Raw genomic sequence first — 18,900 nt, 5'->3', positions numbered from 1 at the left:
CCTTGGGGAGACAATTGCAATCCTTGCTCCTCAGACTTCATTTAGTTCCACTGGTCTTTGGCTTCTGGGACAGCTAATGAAGAAAATACCTTCACTTATCTTTTAGATCTTAATTTGTTTACATTCTGTTCCTATCTTAATAGATGTCTTCATTAATTTTGATTTTTGCTTTCTGATCTTCCTAAACTCTACACATTGTAGTGGGCTAGGTCTCAGTCCTCCATTCTTTTTTTTTTTCCAGCTAACGCACATCGTGTATCATGTCCTTAGTAACACCAAACTAATGATGTCCAAAACTTCGCCTCTCCTGAACCTCTCCTTACCTCTCTATTTATTAATAGGTATCTCAAACTTATGACATGACCAAAAGTGAGTCCAAGGATGCTTTGATTTCTTGCTAAATTTCTCCTGAGGTAAACTCGTGGCTTTCTCTCCAACCCCAAACCAATTCAAGTCCTCAAACCAATTCTACCTTCTTGGGAGTCCCTCCCAGGTCATTCTGTATAAAGCAGACTAGACCGACAGTCCTGCCCTACTACTTTCTAGCCCAATAATAATTATCAACAACTGATATATTACATTTATACATTTTTATCTATCATTTCTCTATCATCTATCTATCTATCTATCTCTATCAATCATCTATCTATCTATCTATCTATCTATCTACCATCTATCTATCTATATCTATCTACCTACTCTACCATCTATCTATCTATCTATCATCTATCTATCATCTATCTGTCTGTCTATCTGTCTGTCTGTCTATCTATCTATCTATCTATCTATCTATCTATCATCTATCTATCTTTCTCTCTATCATCATCTATCTATTATCTATCTCTAAGCTTGTTGCTTGTATCTGCTAACTAAATGAGAACAGAAACTTTGTTTTCTGCTATATAATTATTACATAGTATACTGGTATACCGCCTGGAAAGTAGTTTAAACTCAATAAATTTATTTGCTGGGTAAATGGCTAAAATTATAAACAAGCTCTCTTCTCTCTGACTCTTATATTTTGAATGCTGTGCTCCTTTGGGAATGGAATATAAATGAGAAGAAAAAGAATGTTTCCTGATACTTAAAAATCTTTAAAATATTTAAATTTAATTACTTTATGCATATGATTGTTTTACTTGTATGTATGTAAGGCACCAGTTTCATGTAATGCCTATGGAGGGCAGAAGAAAGTGTTACAGATGGTTGTGAGCCACCATATGGGTACCAGCAACCAAACCTGGGTCTTCTGAAAGAACAGCAAGTACACTTAATTGCCAAACCATCTCTTCAGCTTTGATACTTAAAATCTTTATTTTAACAATGGGTATTTTTGAATAAGGTAATATCTAAGATATTGAAAAATATAGAATTTTTCCTAAAAAACTCCAGCAAGGAGTTATATATACAGAGACAAAAAACCTATAACAAACCAAGGGAGATTGTGAGAGATAACAACATAAATTAAGCAAATAGAAAATGAAAACTGGGAGGAAATAATTCAGTGGAGCAATTGTTAACTCTGATGATTTAGGATCTCCTGGGATAGTAAGGACTCAGATTAAACACAGGAACTGATGTAAGATGTTTTATCATGTACTAGACAATATATAAGCAGTTTAAGAAGGGGAAGACCAGTGTAGTGAGCTTGCATCGAATGCTTGCTCTTAAATAATCATTAAGAAATTTGAAGTCAAGCTTGCTGTAGTGTCTCATACCTTTAATCCCAGCACCTGGGTGACAGAGGCAAGCAGATCTCTGTGAGATCAAGGACAGCATGGACTGTACAGTGAGTTTCAGGTCAACTGTGACTCTGTCTCCAAAAGGCCAAGAAAGGGGATGGAGAGATGGCTTATAGGTTAAGAGCACTGGCTCTTCTTGAAGAAGACCCAGGTTTGAATCCCAACAACAACATGGTGGCTAACAATCATCTGTAACTCCAGTTCCAGGGGATTCTACACCCTCTTCTGACCTCTGCAGACTTTGCATGACATGGGTGCACTTACATACATGCAGGCATAACACTCATACACATAAAATAAAAATTAAAATGAAAAAAGAAGATCAAAAAAAAGAGAGAAATTTGAAGTGTATTTCTCCTCTCTAGGTCTCAAACAGTGGAGCTGAAAAGTGCGGATACTAACTATGGCATATGATGAGCATCGATGTTGAACTGGACCTGAACATTAATAATTTAACACACAGTGGAAATATTTAGTGTTCACATATTGTAAAACAGTCATAGTAAAATGTACTGAACTCAGAAATGATATATCATTTAAAATAATTTATAAAATCTCTCTAAAATGTCTGTTTCATACTGCTATATGAGAATAACTAAGGCCAGGAATTTATAATAGACAGAAATTGACTGGTTTATAGTTCTGGAGGCAAAAAAGACACCCATTTAGGAGCTGTGTCTGGCAGGGGCCGTCTTGCACTGTCATCACATTGTAGGAAGTGATGGAAAAGATGGAAGAAGAGAGGTCAAACTGCCTCTTCATGCTCATCCCGAAAAATAAATGAAACTCTTATGGCCCAATCACATCTTCACTGTCCTACCTGTTCATGCTGTTATAATCATAATTAAATTCCAACATGGGTTTTGGATGAAACCAGAATTCAAATAATATGGATAGTATTTATTGAAAACCATCTAAAAGTTACAAAATTATGAATGTGGTAGATGATTTCTTCAATTTTTCTAATATTGTAAGTACTTCATTAAAGATAAACATTTCTGTTTATGAACTCTATGAATTCTCTGCATGGTCTAAACTAATGTCACCTTTCCAATATCCTAAGAAGACAATCACAGAGAGCCAACATTATTGTCAGAAACAGCATTAATTTCAGCATATGAAAGTGTACCCCAAACCTCACATCTGCACCTTAAAACATTCATTTTATCATAAATATCTAAGGAAAAGGGTCATAAACACTTTTCTATATTCTGAAGGCTCAGGTAAGACATGAGTCAGAATGTAAGCAGATGGGATTGTGAGGTAGGCAGGTCTCACAGATCCAAAATTAACCACTGTCATAATTCCCTACATGGTGCTATGATGGAAAGAGCTATGGCTGCAGCACATTATAATCACTGAGAGTCAGGTCACAATCAGGGACACACAGCAGTTCTTTCAGAACTCCACTATTACCACATGTGGTGATTTGAATGAGAAATGACCACATAGGCGCAAGTATTTAAACACTTGGTACCCAACTGATGGAATTGTCTGTGGAGGTCATGGAGTCTTTAGGAGGTGTAGCCCTGATGGAAGAAGTATGTTGCTGGGGGTGGGCCTTGAAAGCCTGGCCCAATTTCCTGTTGGCCTTCTCCGCTTCAACTGGAGATGTGATCTCTCAATTTCTGAATCCTGCTACCATGCCTCCCTGCCATGATGGATTCATCCATCTGGAGTGGTAAGCTAAATTTTACCTTCTAGAAGCTGCTGCTTTTGGTCCTGGTATTATATCACAGTATCTGAAAAGTAACTAATATACTACTTGAGTACTATAGTATAGTGATCTTTCCACACATCATTTGAGGCAGATTCTACTCTTTTATACAAATACTCCTTTTAATTCTAAATCAAATATACACTAAATTTCTATCTACCCGATGCCATCCATTGGACTTCATGTTGGAGAATCACATTTTGCCTTCATGGAGTTTACACTTATATGAGATAAGAGACAGGTAATAAATTACCAATTGAAGGGCATGCCCTAATATCCCAATACCCTATTCCTTAGGAGGGATTTTAACCAAGTTGCCAGTTATCCAAAATATCCTATTGTCAAAACCAACAAACCCCTGAAATAGCCATAGAAACTTTGGCAGGGTGAAATATAACCACATGTTAGAGATACTTACACAACTTGCTCTCAGCAGGATTGCCTTTTTATTCCTGAAGTACAAACGTGTGCGTGCATTCAGGTATGTGTGCACTAGGAGCAGGTAGAAACAGAAAAGAAGAAAGGAGATGGGCAGCAGCAAGACAGGAAGAAAGAAAGAACAACAACTAGAGCAAAATGTTTATATGGACAGTCATTTGGCTTCACTCTTCAGATAGTTTGGGCCTGATACAATTTCCTGATTTCCATCATGCCCACTGTGCCTACACTCCCCCAGCCTCATTCACCCTCTCATTTCCCCTGGCCATCTCTCCTCCTAGCCTGGGTGCTGTCCCATTCCTTGTCTTGGTGCGCCAGGCACCTGGGGAACCACCACTGTTCCTGATCCTTTGCATCCATACCAACCCAGTTCCTTCTCCTGCTCCACAGAAGCCCTCTGGGCCTGGTACCACCCTCACCTTCCTCTGCTTCCCTGGGCTGCACAGGCCACCAGCCTCTTTCCTGGACACCAGGGGCTGACGTCTCTGCTTCTTGATCCTTTGCATCCAGACCAACACAGCTCTTCAGTGCAGTCCCCAGAAGTCCTTGGGACCTCTTCCAGCCCCCATCTCTCTTTGCATCTCTGGGTGGCACAGACACCAGCTGCCCTAGACCAGCATCTTTCCTAGGCCCTGCTCCCAGGCCAGTCCATGCCCCAAATTCCAGAGGCCAAAATCTTTTCTGGAGGGATCCTGACCTTAGGAGAAAGCCTGAGAGCATCTGATTGTCATCTGACTTGGGCCTCTGTGGGAAATCCTGAAGACACAAGCAATCTGGACACTCCAATATAAAATCAAACGAGAGAACTGGAGGCTTAGAGTAACCACTGTTTCATGCCCAAAAAGTAAACTACAAAGACACATAAAGATTACAAAAAAAAAGCAGACCTAAACTTGAAGACAAGAATCAGAAACTACAAAAGAAATTCACATATAAAAATCACAGAAAAAAAATAATAACATGTAAAACCAAAATAACATATCCTCACCAAATACCAATAGTCCTCTAAAGGAGTACAATGAGAATCCCCTAGAGATAATGCATGACTTGGAAATCAAAAGAACAATTATGAACATGATAAAAGAATTCAGTGAATTTAGAGGACAGACAAAGAAATCAAAGAAATGAAGGAAGATAGGGATAAACTTCTGAATGAATTCAGAAAAGAGCTAAAAATATTGAAGAATACTCAGGCTGAAGTGAAGAAGGAAGTGAAACAATCTGTAAGCCAATTAGAAATGACAGGAGAAAGGCTCATCAATAGGAAGAAAGAAACGGAAAACAGACTATCAAGACTGGAAGAAAAAGCAGACAAACTATACCACTCAAGCAAAGATTATGAAAAATTTAAGAAAGCACAAGAATGGAATATTCAGGAATAGAGTGACACCATAAAAAGACCAAACTTACAAATCATATGCATACAGGAAGGAGAAGACTCCTAAGATAATGGCAGGGACCAGATCTTCAACAGAATTGTGGAAAAATATTTCCCCAAATTAAAGAAAGACACACCCATACAAATAGAAGAAGCACATACAATACCAAACAGACAGGAACAGAAAAGAAACTCTCCATGGCACATCATAGTAAAAACACTAAGCATACAGAGAAAAGAGACAATATTGAAAGCTGCAAAAGAGAAACAAGTCACATATAAAGGAAAACCCAGTAGGATTACAGCTGACTTTTCAGTGCAAACTATGAAAGCCAGAAGAGCCTGAACCAAAGTATTCCCAGTTTTAAATGAACACAGATACCAAACTAGATTACTATACCCAGCCAAAATGTCTATTATAGTTGAAGGGGAAAGAAAAATCTTCCATGACATAAATAGGCAGAAGGAATTCATGTCCACATAACTAGCCCATCAGAGAGTTCTGGAAGCAATACAAAGTGCTAAAAAAAGGAATAACTATACCCAACGGGTTGCAGAAAGAAAGCCAATGAAGGTATAACTGTGGAAAAGTACAGCTATATCAAGCATGTAAACAGAAATAAAAATGACAGGATTCAATACACATCTTTCATTAATAACTAAATATTAATGGACTGAACTCCCCAGTCACAAGACAGAGAGTAGGTGAATGGATTAAGAAACAGAACGCATCTTTTTGTTGTCTGCATTTCAGAAACTCATCTCACTTTCAAGGACAGGCAGTATCTTAAGGTAAAAGGATGGAAAAAAATATACCAAGCAAATGGTACTAAGAAAAAAGCAGGTGTAGCATTCTAATATCTGACAAAATAGATTTTAAACTAAAACTAATCAGAAGAGATAAAGAGGGCCACTTCATTCTGATCAAAGAACAATTGACCAAAAAGTAATTACAATCATGAACATATATTCACCAAACTCTGGTGTATCCAACTTCATAAAAGCAGTGCTATAGGACATTAAGACCCAGATTAATCCCAACTCATTAAGAGTAGGGGACTTCAGTACCCCACTGTTTCCATTACACAGGTCAACAGGGCAGAGAGTTAACAGAGAGATGTCTGAATTAAACAATACCATATATCAAATGGACTTAACAGACATCTACTGAGTATTCCACCCAAGCACCAAAGGACATACTTTAGATTCAGCACCCCATGGAACCTTCTCCAAAATTGACCATGTACTGGGGCACAAAACAAATCTCAACAAATATGAAAAGACTGAAATAATTCCATGCATTCTATTAGACCACAATGTAATAAAGCTTACAATCAACACCAGAAGAAGCCCTAATCACCACATGAACACATGGAGATTAAACAACACACTCCTAAATGATGAATGGGTCAAAAGAAAAATTAAGAAAGAAATAAGTCTGCCTGGAACTAAATGAAAAGGACACCACAATTCAACAAACCCTCCGGGACATGCAGAAAGCTGTTCTTAGAGGGAAGTTTATAGCTCTAAGTGCCTACATCAAAAAATTGGAAAAAAACACATATAAATGACTTAACTTTGCAACTCAAGACACTTGAAAAGCAACAACAAATGAAACACAAACCCAGCAGAAAAGAAGAAGTAACAAAAGCCAGGGCAGAAACTAATGAAATTTAAACAAAGAAAGCAATACAAAGAATCAATGAATCCAAGAGCTGGTTCTTTGAAAAGATAAACAAGATTGACAGACCACTAGCCCAGTTAACCAGAAGAAAGAAAGGGCACCTTCAAATCAACAAAATCAGAGATGAAAGGGGAAACATCACAACAGACACCAGAGAGACACAGAACATTATAAGGGAATATTTTAAAAACCAAATGCTACTAAATTTGTAAAATTAAAAGAAATGGAAGGATATCTAAAGGCATGGGAACCACCAAAACTAAATCAAGAAGAGATTAACAGCTTAAACAGACCCATAACACAAAAAGAAATTGAAACAGTAATACAAAACCTCCCCCAACAAACAAAGGCCCAGGACCAGGTGGATTTACAGCAAAATTCTATCAGACATTTAAAGAAGATTTACATCCAGTACTACTTAATGTATTCAAAAAGATAGACATGGAGGGAGAACTTCCAAATTCCTTCTATGAAGCCAGCATCATTCTAATTCCAAAGCCAGGTAAAGATACAACAAAAAAAGAAAACTATAGACCCATATACTTAATGAACATAGATCCAAAAATTCTTAAAAATATACTTGCAAACCGCATACAGACACACATTAAAATATCATTCCTGATGATCAAGTTGGCTTTATCCAAGAGATGCAGGGATGGTTCACTATACGTAAGTCAATAAACATCATAAATCATATAAATGGGCTCAAAGACAAGAACCACATGGTCATCTCAATAGATGCAGAGAAGGCCTTTGACAAAATTCAACATGCATTTATGTTCAAAGTCCTAGAGAGAATTGGACTGGAGGGAACATACCTCAACACAATTAAAGCCATACATAACAAACCCACAGCCAACCTCATTCTAAATGGAGAAAAACTGGAAGCATTCCCATTGAAGTCAGGAACCAGACAAAGCTGTCCAATATCTCCACTTCTCTTTTCCATAGTGCTTGAAACTCTTGCTAGAGCAATAAGACAAGAGCAGAAAATTAAAGGAGTGATAATTGGAAGAGATCAAATTATTCCTTTTTGCAGATGATATGATATTATACCTAAAAGACACCACAAAATCCACCAGAAAACTCCTAGAAATTATTAACACGTTCAGTAAAGTAGCAGGTTACAAAATTAACCTACAAAAGTCTGTAGTCTTTGATATACCAATATCAAGCAATCAGAGAAAGAGCATATGGAAACACTCCCCTTCACAAAAGCTGCAAAAAAAAAAAAAAAAACATCTTGGAATAAACCTGACCAAAGACATTAAAGACCTTTACAATAAAAATGTTAAATCTTTAAAGAAATATTGAGGAAGACATCAGAAGATGGAAGGACCTCCCATGATCATGGATTGGAAGAATTAATATTGTGAAAATGACCATCCTAGCAAAAGCCATTTATAGATTCAATGCAATGGCAATCAAAATCTCCATGATATTTTTCACAGAATTGGAAAAAAACATCCTAAGATTTATATGGAAGCACAAAAGACCTTGGGTAGCCAAAGCAATGCTGAGCACTAAGAGCAATGCCGGGGGGATTACTATACCAGATTTTAAGCTGTATTACAGACCTACAGTCATAAAAACAACATGGTACTGGCACAAAAATAAGCCCATGGATCAATGGAACAAAATTGAAGACCCAAATATGAGCAAATGCAGTTTCAGCCACCTGATATTAACAAAGGGGCCAAGAATATTCACTGTAGAAAAGACAGTATGTTCAGCAAATGGTGCTGGCAAAACTGGATCTCCACCTGTAGAAGAATGAAACTAAACCCCTATTTTTCACCTTACGCAAAACTCAACTCCAAATGGATCAAAGATCTCAATGTAAAGCCTGAAATTCTGGAACTGTTAGAAGAAAACATTGTAAAAAACCTACATGACATAGGTGTAGGAAAGGACTTTCTAAACCGGACATCAAGTGCTCAGGAAACAGGGGCAGGAATTAACAAATGGGGCCTCTTTAAACTAAAAAGCTTCAGTATGTCAAAGGAGGCAACCAGGGAAACAAACAGAAAACCCACAGAATGGGAGAAAATCTTCATCAGAAACACATCAGACAGAGGTTTAATATCCAAAATATATAACAAACTCAAAAAACAGAGAATCAAGACAAGAAGTAACCCGATTAAAAGATGGGCTAAGGAGCTGAATGGAGAGTTCTCAAAAGAAGTAGTAAAGATGGCTATGAAGCATTTTAAAAGATGTTCAACATCACTAATAATTAGGGAAATGCAAATTAAAACCACTTTAAGATTTCATCTTACCCCAGTCAGAGTGGCTAAAATCAAGAGAACAAATGATACCAAAAGTTGGAGAGGATGTGGGGAAAGGGGAACACTCATCCACTGCTGGTGGGGCTGCAAACTGGTTCAACCCCTATGGAAAGCAGTGTGGAGAACTCTTAAAAACTACAAATGAACCTACCATTTGACCCAGTTATACCACTCCTTGGCATATACCTATACCCAAAGAACTCATCCTATTGCAGAGACTCTTGTACATCCAGGTTTGTTGCTGCTCTTTTCACAATAGCTAGAGATGGAAGGAACCTAAGTGTGCCTCAATTGACGAGTGGATAATGAAAATGTGGTTCATTTACATGATGGACTTTTACTCAGCAGTAAAGGAAGATGAAGTCATGAAATTTGCAGGTAAATGGATGGAACTAGAAACTGTTATACTAAGTGAAGTAACACAGACTTAGAAAAGAAAAAAACGACTCAGAAAAACAAATCCTCATATGTGGATCCTAGAACCAAATCCTGATAAGTATGTATCCAGACATAAGTACAGGAACCTGGATAATGGAAAGGAACCAGGGAGGTAAAGGAAAAGAAAGAACCTGAAAGAGAAGAACAGTAGGAAACAGGGGTTAATAAGGGAGATATGGATAAAAATTGGGTTAGTTTAGGGAAGAGGGGAGGGAAGGGTGTACAAGGAACCTGGGGGATAAAGGGAAAGAAGGAGCTCAAGAGAGGTAGGACCACAGGAGAAGGGTATTATTAAGGGAGAGAGGGGGGAAATTGGGGCACCTTAAGTGGGGAAACATGATGGAGGGGTTAAACAATGTGAGAGATAATTAATGCATAGCTAGTTTTAAAAACCAGAGGGAACCATATTAGTCCAACAATCTACTGACAAATTATACATACCAGATCAAGAAATATATGTCTAGGCAAGGTTTACCTAAGAACAATGGTTCTTTGCCCAAGATTTATCTACATGGCACACACTAATTAAAAGTACCAGACCAGTGGAACTAACCTTCTTGGATGTTTAACAGACATACTTTGAGGCCTACACTAATTTGGTCAGAGGGATATAAAGGACAGTGTTTGCTCCTTGCCTCCTAGGTTGACTAGTTCCAGGGGACTATAAGCATCTCTCAAAATGTCCTGTAATTGTGGTGGTTCACTGTCATCTTGATCAAGGAGGCAGGGAGACCCCATGAAATGGACTTGAACCAGTGTCCAGTCTATGAAGAGGAGGGTCAACACAGAGGAAACATTTCCTCCATGCTTCCAAGTGAAGCCAGCCATGATCAAGCAGGACCTTTGACTTATCTTCACATAGGCAGAACTGGTAAAGGAAAAGAGCCAGAGGCTCCTCCCAAGCCAATGTGACCCCTGAGGAACAGATCCTCAAACGACCTTAAGAGTAACAGTAAATTGGTTTATCTGGGCCAACTGTATGGCCTTAAACACCCAACAGGAAAGTATAACCAAAGATTAAAGGGGCCAATGTAATTTTTAGGAGTCCATATGTATAGGTAAATGTTACATAACAAGCAACAATGCCATATAGCAGATACCTTCTTTTGAGTTAGGTATTTCTAAGCTGAACAGGGATGATCGCATTCATCTACACTCTCACCTGCTTCTATTATCCCCCACGTTACCATTGCTGCCCTATTGATTGACAAGGGCTTCTTGTTTCCCAACATAAGATAATGAATGGGAATCAAAGCTACCAGCAGTATCATTTTATGCTGAAGGGTACTTCAAGGAAGGTCCATTTTCCATGTTTTATCTCATGAGATTGTCCAAGTGTCTGATTCCCTACAGGGCATAGGGACTCAACATAAATAGAATCCAGTGGGTCAAATCTACTTTTCCCTTTAAAAATGAGCAAAAATTTACATCATGTTAATTAGTAGAGGTGATAAACATTACCATTGCAATCTACCTGATGACTTTATAGACATACATAGTTGCCAAGAATCCGAGTGCAACCAATTATGACTAGTAATAATCAGATACATCTAGATTAGAGACGCATGCACCAACATCTCAGTGTCATTAGAAAAATAATGAGTCTTTCTGTAAGAAACAGTATATTTTAAAATGAAATGGAGATCTTTGTTAAAGGTTAAAAACTCATTCAATTTTATGTCTTACAGGGCTTAAACTGAGTTCAGTATTGTATAACTGTATTAATTCAAGAGCAAACCTGAAAATTTTATAGCCACTTTTGAAAGAGCGGTATCTTTGCCCTCGAAACTGTTATTGAGCATAGTAAAGCTGTAATGATATGGTTCTTCTAAAAAAAAATATTAAAAAAATGTAGAAAACAGCATATTTAAAATGAAATGGAGATATTCTTTAAAGGGTAAATACTCATTCAGTTTTATATCTTACAGGATTTATACTGAGTTCAATATTGTATGACTGTATTAATTCAACTGTGAATCTAAACATTTACAGCCACTTTTGAAAGAGATGCATCCTTGCTCTGGAGTGTATTACTAAATATGTTAAAGCTGTAATGAAATGCTTCTTCTAATCATGTGGTTATTAAATTTAAAAAAATATTTAAAAAATAATAATTCTTCAAAACATAAAAATTTCCTCCTTAATAATTAGTACATGTGAAAAACAATACCATTAAATCTATCTGATGACTTTATATCCATGCTCAGATGTCAAGAAGCTCAGAACGTAACCAACTGTGACTAGTAATAATCAGATATATAGAGATTAGAAAACCATGTGAAAACATCTTAGTGTTAATTGCATTAAAAATGATTTTTTCTGTATGAAACTGTATTTTAGTAATGAAATGGAGATCTTTTTTAAAAGGTTAAAACCTCATTTAATTTTATGTCTTATAGGGTTTATACTGAGTACAATATTGTATAACTGTAATAATTCAACTGTAAACCTAAAAATTTACAGCCAGTTTTGAAAGAGATGCATCTTAGCTCTGGAAATTTTTAGTGAATATGTCAATGCTGTTGTAATGAAGTGCTTCTTCTAATTATGTGGTTATTAAATAAATAATTAAAAAAATAGAAGCATCAATCCAATGTAACTTAATAGAAACATCAATCCAACATAACATAATTACTTCACTGACTTTGATGTCATTTTTTGAAGTAGAAATTGTTGGATCTTTCTTTACAGACTTAATTCTTTTTTACTGACTTTGATTAAAAATCTGTGCCATATTTTTTCTCTTCCCATGTGCAAAAAGAAAAAAGTTCTTTTATTTTCCTTGAGAAATTCTTTTAAGGATTGGATCAATAAGCACAAAAATAAGGTCATCTACCCCACAACTGAATAATTCTAAACAACAATGTGAGCAACCACACATGCCGTTTACCTGCATTTCCTGACAGAAGGAAGCCGAAGGCCCAAAGAGAATCTGGCACTGCTCATCGGCGGTGTATGTCATCCCTAGAAGCTTGGAGGGCACCATCACAGAACTGAGACTCTGGGGATTTGTCTGCAGTAAGCAGCTACTGGCCTTTGACCTGTGAACAAGCAGACATGTGTAAAAAATTGAATTTAATAAAAAAAGTTGCTACGATTATTTAGTTGAAAAAAAGTTTTACAATAAAATTCAACTTTTAGCTGCTCTCCCATTGAATACAGAGAGATGATTCTGTGTATAAAGATATTTTATTTATAATTATTTAAGATAATCCTTACAATAATAGCAAAACTGCTCAAGATAAAAGAATATTTTGGTCATCCACTTCCTCCTGGCTCTTACACTCTTTCTGCCCCCCTCTTCTGCAGTGGTCCCTGAGCCTTGGCTGGGTGAGGTTTAATATAGGAGTCCGGCCCAAGGATCAGCATTCAGGAGACTCTTGATCTCTACACTCTGGCTATTTGTGACCTTTTCTGTTCTTGGCCCTTTGCTACATGAGGGAGCTTCATTGATAAGAACTGAGAGATTCATTAGTGTCCTCTTCTTTACCCCGTTCTATATTCCATGAGCCTTAGGTATAGAGGCTGCATTGTAGACATGTCACTTAGGCCTGGAGTTCCTGGGAATCTATTTATATGATTCTATGGCAGTGGTATCAGCATATACAAGTCCCATGCACACTCAGGCAGACAAAAACACAGCAGAGAACTGGGAAAATGAACAGCTGAAGAAATATTGGCAAGTGACTGCTGCTAGGTGAAGAAGAGCTGGGACTCTAGCTAGGCTAAAACAAGGGACTCTAGATAGGCTGACCAAACCTCAGTGGATGGACTTGCACAGGGAAACATCTGGAGATACTGACTTGACACAGTGGGCCATAAAAGGGATGACAAAGTATATGTGTTCCAGTGGGAGGCTATGGGAGGGTGTCAGTAGGGATGGGGGTATAAAGACAATTATGATTGTTTGAGATATTCTGTATGAAATATGCAAAAACTCAATAAAAACAAATTTTAAATAAATGAATGTTTGGGTTGCAAAGACTGTTAATCAATTCAGCTAGTTTATATAATATTGCGATATAATAGTATTTTATGCATTTATAAGACGTAGAAGCTCAGATTCAGAGAGTAACTTGCCCAAAAGCATTGTGTAAAGTTAATATATGTACTTAGGGATTTAAAGAATCCATTTTCTATGAGTCTCAGTAGTCTAGATATTTTGTACTTGATATTGTAATTCTCCTTCCAGTTATGATGTAACATTTAATTTGATCACAGTTCTCATTCATATGAAGACAGCCATAAAAGTGAATATGCTCCTTAGGGTCCACTGAAGTGCTACTGATGCAGCTGCTTCTGATGGGTTCAAGTTGTTAATACTATGAATGATACACACTGGGCTATTGTGACGAAGAGCAGTTCTAGGTTGTGCTGCATGTATTTCGGATGGAATTATAGTCAAGCAATAAACATATGTCTTTTTAAAAACATACTTCATTATCTTTATTTTACATGAATGAGTGTATTGCCTGCCTGTAAGTAAGTGCACCTGTATTGTGCAATGTCCATGGAGTTCATAAGAGAGTGTCAGATTCCCCTGGAACTGGAGTTATAGACGGTTGTTAGCTGCCATGTGGGTACTGGGAATTGAACCCGGGTCCTTTGCAAGAGGAGATAGTACTCTTAATTGCTATGCCATCTCTCCAGCCCTAAATATATGTTTTTTAAATGGCATTTTTTTACTCTTTAAAAGTTTCACACATTTATACAATGTATGTTGATCATAATCACCAACCACTACCTCCTTCCAATCCCCCTACTGCCCCTCTGGGAAGTGGTTAATGTGAAGACTCAGTACTGTTCAAATGCTGTGTATAGATAACTCTGACTGCCCAGCTATTGATGGGTCATCTATAATAACCTCCCACCAGCCAAGCCTCAGGAAAATTCACTGAAGAAGAGTAAGAACAATGTAAGAGTCCTTTGGATCATAGGTGGCTAGAATTGCTTATTAGTGAAAAAATACAGCTTCGAGGCTTCATAAAGGAAAAATGGAGATTCATTGAAAAGGCAATTAAATACAGTGACAGGTCTGTATTATTATAGCAATTTTCTACACCATGCCCACTCTTTCTTCTGAGAAATACAGAAAGTACAAAGTAGATGAGTCAAATCATATGTCCCAATGCAACAATAATTAGTCACCTCCATACCTAAGAAATCTCTCTAAGTCTTCCTTGCTGCACCTGGACCACGAAACATCACCTAGATTTTGTCCTTTGATCCATTCACCAGACATGATGTGAAGGCCATCGGCACATGATGGGTGATCATTGTCGTGATTGATGCCCATGCTGTATAATCAAAACAAAATGATTATATTAAATCAATGATATTTTAAAAGCTTTCATTACTGCAGGGTGATACCTATTAAAGTACTTAATAGGAAAGACATCTGTTGTGATGAATTCAGTTTAAAAATAAAATTGGGTTTTAAGTTAATGTTTTCTTTTAATTTTATTATCTAGATTTAAAATAAATAATGTAATTTGATTAGGAATGTTTGCCCACATCAATCTACAAGATATTTGCTAAAGTCCCTCATATGAAACTGATCTGAAGACATATTTCCATAGTATTTATATGAAAGACAGAATTACTAAATTTTCATTCAGCCTAACTGGATTCTTGCCTTTGCCCAAATCAATTTCTTCTTCCAAAAATCTGAAGCACCTCTTAGCCAATCTGAAGCCATATTAAACTAGGTAAACTTATGTCTTCTTCATCTATGTCATAACGCCCTCTCATCCCATCCAACCCAAATAACAAACTGTCTCATGACAATGATCTTGGCTGCCTTTATCATTTCTACGGAATCATAAAGCTATTGTTTTAGACAGAAACACTATTCTGAAAACTCGACTTACCTCTAAATAGATATTCTAGAACCAACTTAAACAGACTATAACTGAAGGTTGCGTCTTCAGTACTGCTATTTGGTTCTGTATTCCTTTTTCTTTCTGCTGCATTTTTATGCTTTTCCTAGCCACTGTCATCCAAATAATCCTCAAGGCATCATTTGTTCCTTCTCCTCCCAAACGATTACTGAGGCGATTTCATTGACTTGTGTTTGGAGCAAGTCCTGGAGATGCAACTTTCTAAGTATTTCTCTAACTGTCACTGCCCATTCCTTCTGCTACTGAAGGAGGGTGACAAAGTGTTCTTGTTAGACAGCGTTGTCAGGTATTATGGCACTTCTCCTGGGCCTTATGAGACAAATCCTTCCTGACAAGTCTCCCTTCCCTTCCTCCTACTCTGCCCCTGTGAGATTAACCTACAATAAAGCCTGAATGTTGTATTTCTCTGCCTTCTTACCGCCATTATGGCCATTTCCAGCTCCCTGATAGGGTTACCTTGCCCATCCATCTTCTTCCATGGTTTTTATTGCATTTTCTCTAGCCATACCAAATGACCTGTAATTTCTCAACTTTATTTCTTAAATTCTTCCAATTCTCTATTATTTATAATTTCTTATGAATAATATACAATTTTAATGCAATGATTCTAAAGTACACAACAGCTGCACATGTCAACTGAAGCTTACTATCACTTATTTAGAGAGTTATATATAACAATCTCACAAGGAGCAAACTTAAATATGAAACAGGACAGGCATGGCAGGATACAATTGTAACCCCAGCACTTGGGAGGCTGAAAGAGGAGGATTTCTGAAGGTCAAAACTAGCCTTGTCCTTACCTGACACTGATCTGTTGACATATTTTCTATAGTATTTATACAAAGCACAGAAACAGCAAATTTTTATTCAGTCTTTTTGAATTTTTGCCTTTTCATGAGTCAGTTTCTTCTTCCCAAATCTGAAGCACCTCTTAGCCAGTCTGAAACTGTATTAACTATGTTAACTTCCTACAACTTCTTCCTTGTCTACTTTATAAGGCCGTCTCCTCCTACCCACCTCAAATAACAGAAACTGTCTTGTGGAACCTTTCCTGATCACCTTTATCTCTTCTACTGAATGATAAATCATATATTGAATTAAGTGGGACTTCTGAGTGTGTTTCAATCCACCTAGGGCACCTTATGGGGACTCAGTCTCAAACTAAGTAAATGAACCAACACCAACACCAAAAACAACAACAAAGGAAAATCGAAGACAAACAATGCCATCAATAACTAATGTGTTCCATAGCATAGGTCTTACCCTTAGAACATGGGATTGGGAGGTTTCCAGAGTGAAATATTTCTTTAAAAAACTAACAGTAAACATAAATATTACTGACTAAATGAACACGGTGCTTTATAACTTTGTAAATAATCATATGTTTTTGGAGCAATTACATATTTAGTTAATGAAAAGTTAACTTCCCTAAAATTGCAAAGGAAAAATGAACTTAGTAGCAGGTTCATGAATTAGTGATCAACAGGTCATGCTGGGTATTGTGTATTCCACAACCTCTCCCTCACCTTCCCTGCAGTGCCTATCCTTCAGCATTTCTGCCTGGACAAATTCTACTTAATCCTTAATAATAATGCAGATTATTTCTAAAAGAATTTAACTAGCCCTACCTCATCTATTTCCAGATTGTCTTTTTCTACCATAGGCTTCTGTGAAGATTAAATGCTATAGTGATTTCTACATTGTATTATGCATTTTAAATTGTGGTTAATTCGCCAAGTTTTTGAGATCAGGATCCTCTCTGAAACTCTACACATGTAGCATATAATATTCCCATTCTACATAGCCCATGCTGAAAGGCATGTCACCATGCCAAATCACTCTTTCATGGCAAAATTCATAAGACCAAATTAATTCCAAATGGAGGATTTTAACATAATTACTCAGTAATACAGGTTAAAGATTCAGAGAGATCAAGGTGACTTTTTGTGTTTATTTGGTGAAAGTGCAGGCTTAAGAATAATTAAGAAAATAATCATGGCAAGAAACACTCTGCTTAGCTATTTTTAAAAATATTTTATTTAGCTCTGCTTCCCTGGGCCTGCATGACCCGCAGGCCTCTCTCCGACCCACAGGCCTCTCTCCAGGGTAAGTTGATCACGCCCTCTGTACTTTGAATCCCCCATCTTCATTCACCCTCCCATCTCCCCTGCTGGTCTATCCTCCTAGGCTGGGTCCTGTCCCATTCATTGTCTTGGCACCCCAGACAACAGGGAAACACCACTGCTTCCTGATCCTTTGCATTCAGACCAACCCAGTTCCTTCTCCGGTCTCCAGGAGCCCTCTGGGCCTGGCCATGCCCTCACCTCCCTCTGCTTCCCTGAGACTGCAAGACCTGCGAGCCTCTTTCCTGGACACAGGGCTTACCTTTTCTCTTCTTGATCTTTTGCATCCAGACCAACCCAGCTCCTAAGTGCAGTCCCCAGGAGCACTTGGGGCTGCTTCCTACCCCCATCTTCCTTTGCATCTCTGATGGCATGGCCACCAGCTGCCTTAGAGCAGTATCTTTCCTGGGCATGGCTCCAAGGCAAGTCCAACCCCCATATTTCTGAGGCCAAAATCTTTCCTGGAGGAATCCGGACCTTAGGAGAAAGCCTGAGAGCATCTGATCCTCATCTGACTTGGCCCTCTGTGGGAACTCCTGAAGACAAAAGCAATCTGGCTACTTCAATAGAAAATCAAAAGAGAGAACCTGAAGCTTAGACGAACCAGATTTTCATGCCCAAAAAGTAAGCCACAAAGACACATAAAGTTTTAAAAAAGAAGCAGACCTAAATGTGAAGGCTTGAGTCTCACACAAGAATCAGAAAATACAAAAGAAATTCACATGTCAAAATCACAGAGAAAAAATAACAACATGAAAAAACAAAATAACATATCCCCACCACATACCAATAGTCCTCTAGAGGAGTACAATAAGAACCCCCTAGAGATAATGCAGGTCATCGAACTCAAAAGAACAATTATAGCTGGGGGTGGTGATGCAGGCCTTTATTCCCAGCACTAGGGTGGCAGAGGCAACTGGATCTCTGTGAGTATAAGGCCAGCCTGGACTACGTAGTGAGTTCCAGGCCAGCTGGGATATAGGGAGACGCTGTCTCAAAAACACCAAAATAACTAACTAACTAAATAAATAAATAAATAAAAATAACAATTATAAACATGATAAAGGAATTCAGTAAATTTAAAGAACACACAAAGAAATCAAAGAACTGAAGGAAGATAGGGGTAAACTTCTGAATGAATTCAGAAAAGAGTTAGAAATATTGAAGAATACTCAGGCTGAAATAAAGAACG

General features: G+C 37.6%; 1 protein-coding gene across 1 annotated transcript in view; it reads right to left on the bottom strand.

Annotated features, from left to right (window-relative positions):
* Adamts19 (ADAM metallopeptidase with thrombospondin type 1 motif 19) overlaps positions 1 to 18,900 on the bottom strand; it is a 318,916-nt gene that overhangs the window by 115,722 nt on the left and 184,294 nt on the right. Inside the window, exons 9-10 of the mRNA XM_008854345.3 lie at positions 14,842 to 14,982; positions 12,576 to 12,726 (exon numbers count right to left, since the gene is read on the bottom strand). Coding sequence (XP_008852567.1) covers positions 12,576 to 12,726; positions 14,842 to 14,982 — 292 coding nt within the window. The remainder of the gene's footprint in view (positions 1 to 12,575; positions 12,727 to 14,841; positions 14,983 to 18,900) is intronic.

The sequence above is a fragment of the Nannospalax galili genome, unplaced genomic scaffold, assembly GCF_000622305.1.
Source record: "Nannospalax galili isolate Female #2095 unplaced genomic scaffold, S.galili_v1.0 scaffold427, whole genome shotgun sequence".
NCBI classification, from domain to species: Eukaryota; Metazoa; Chordata; class Mammalia; order Rodentia; family Spalacidae; genus Nannospalax; species Nannospalax galili.
This window is presented reverse-complemented; position numbering and strand designations above follow the sequence as displayed.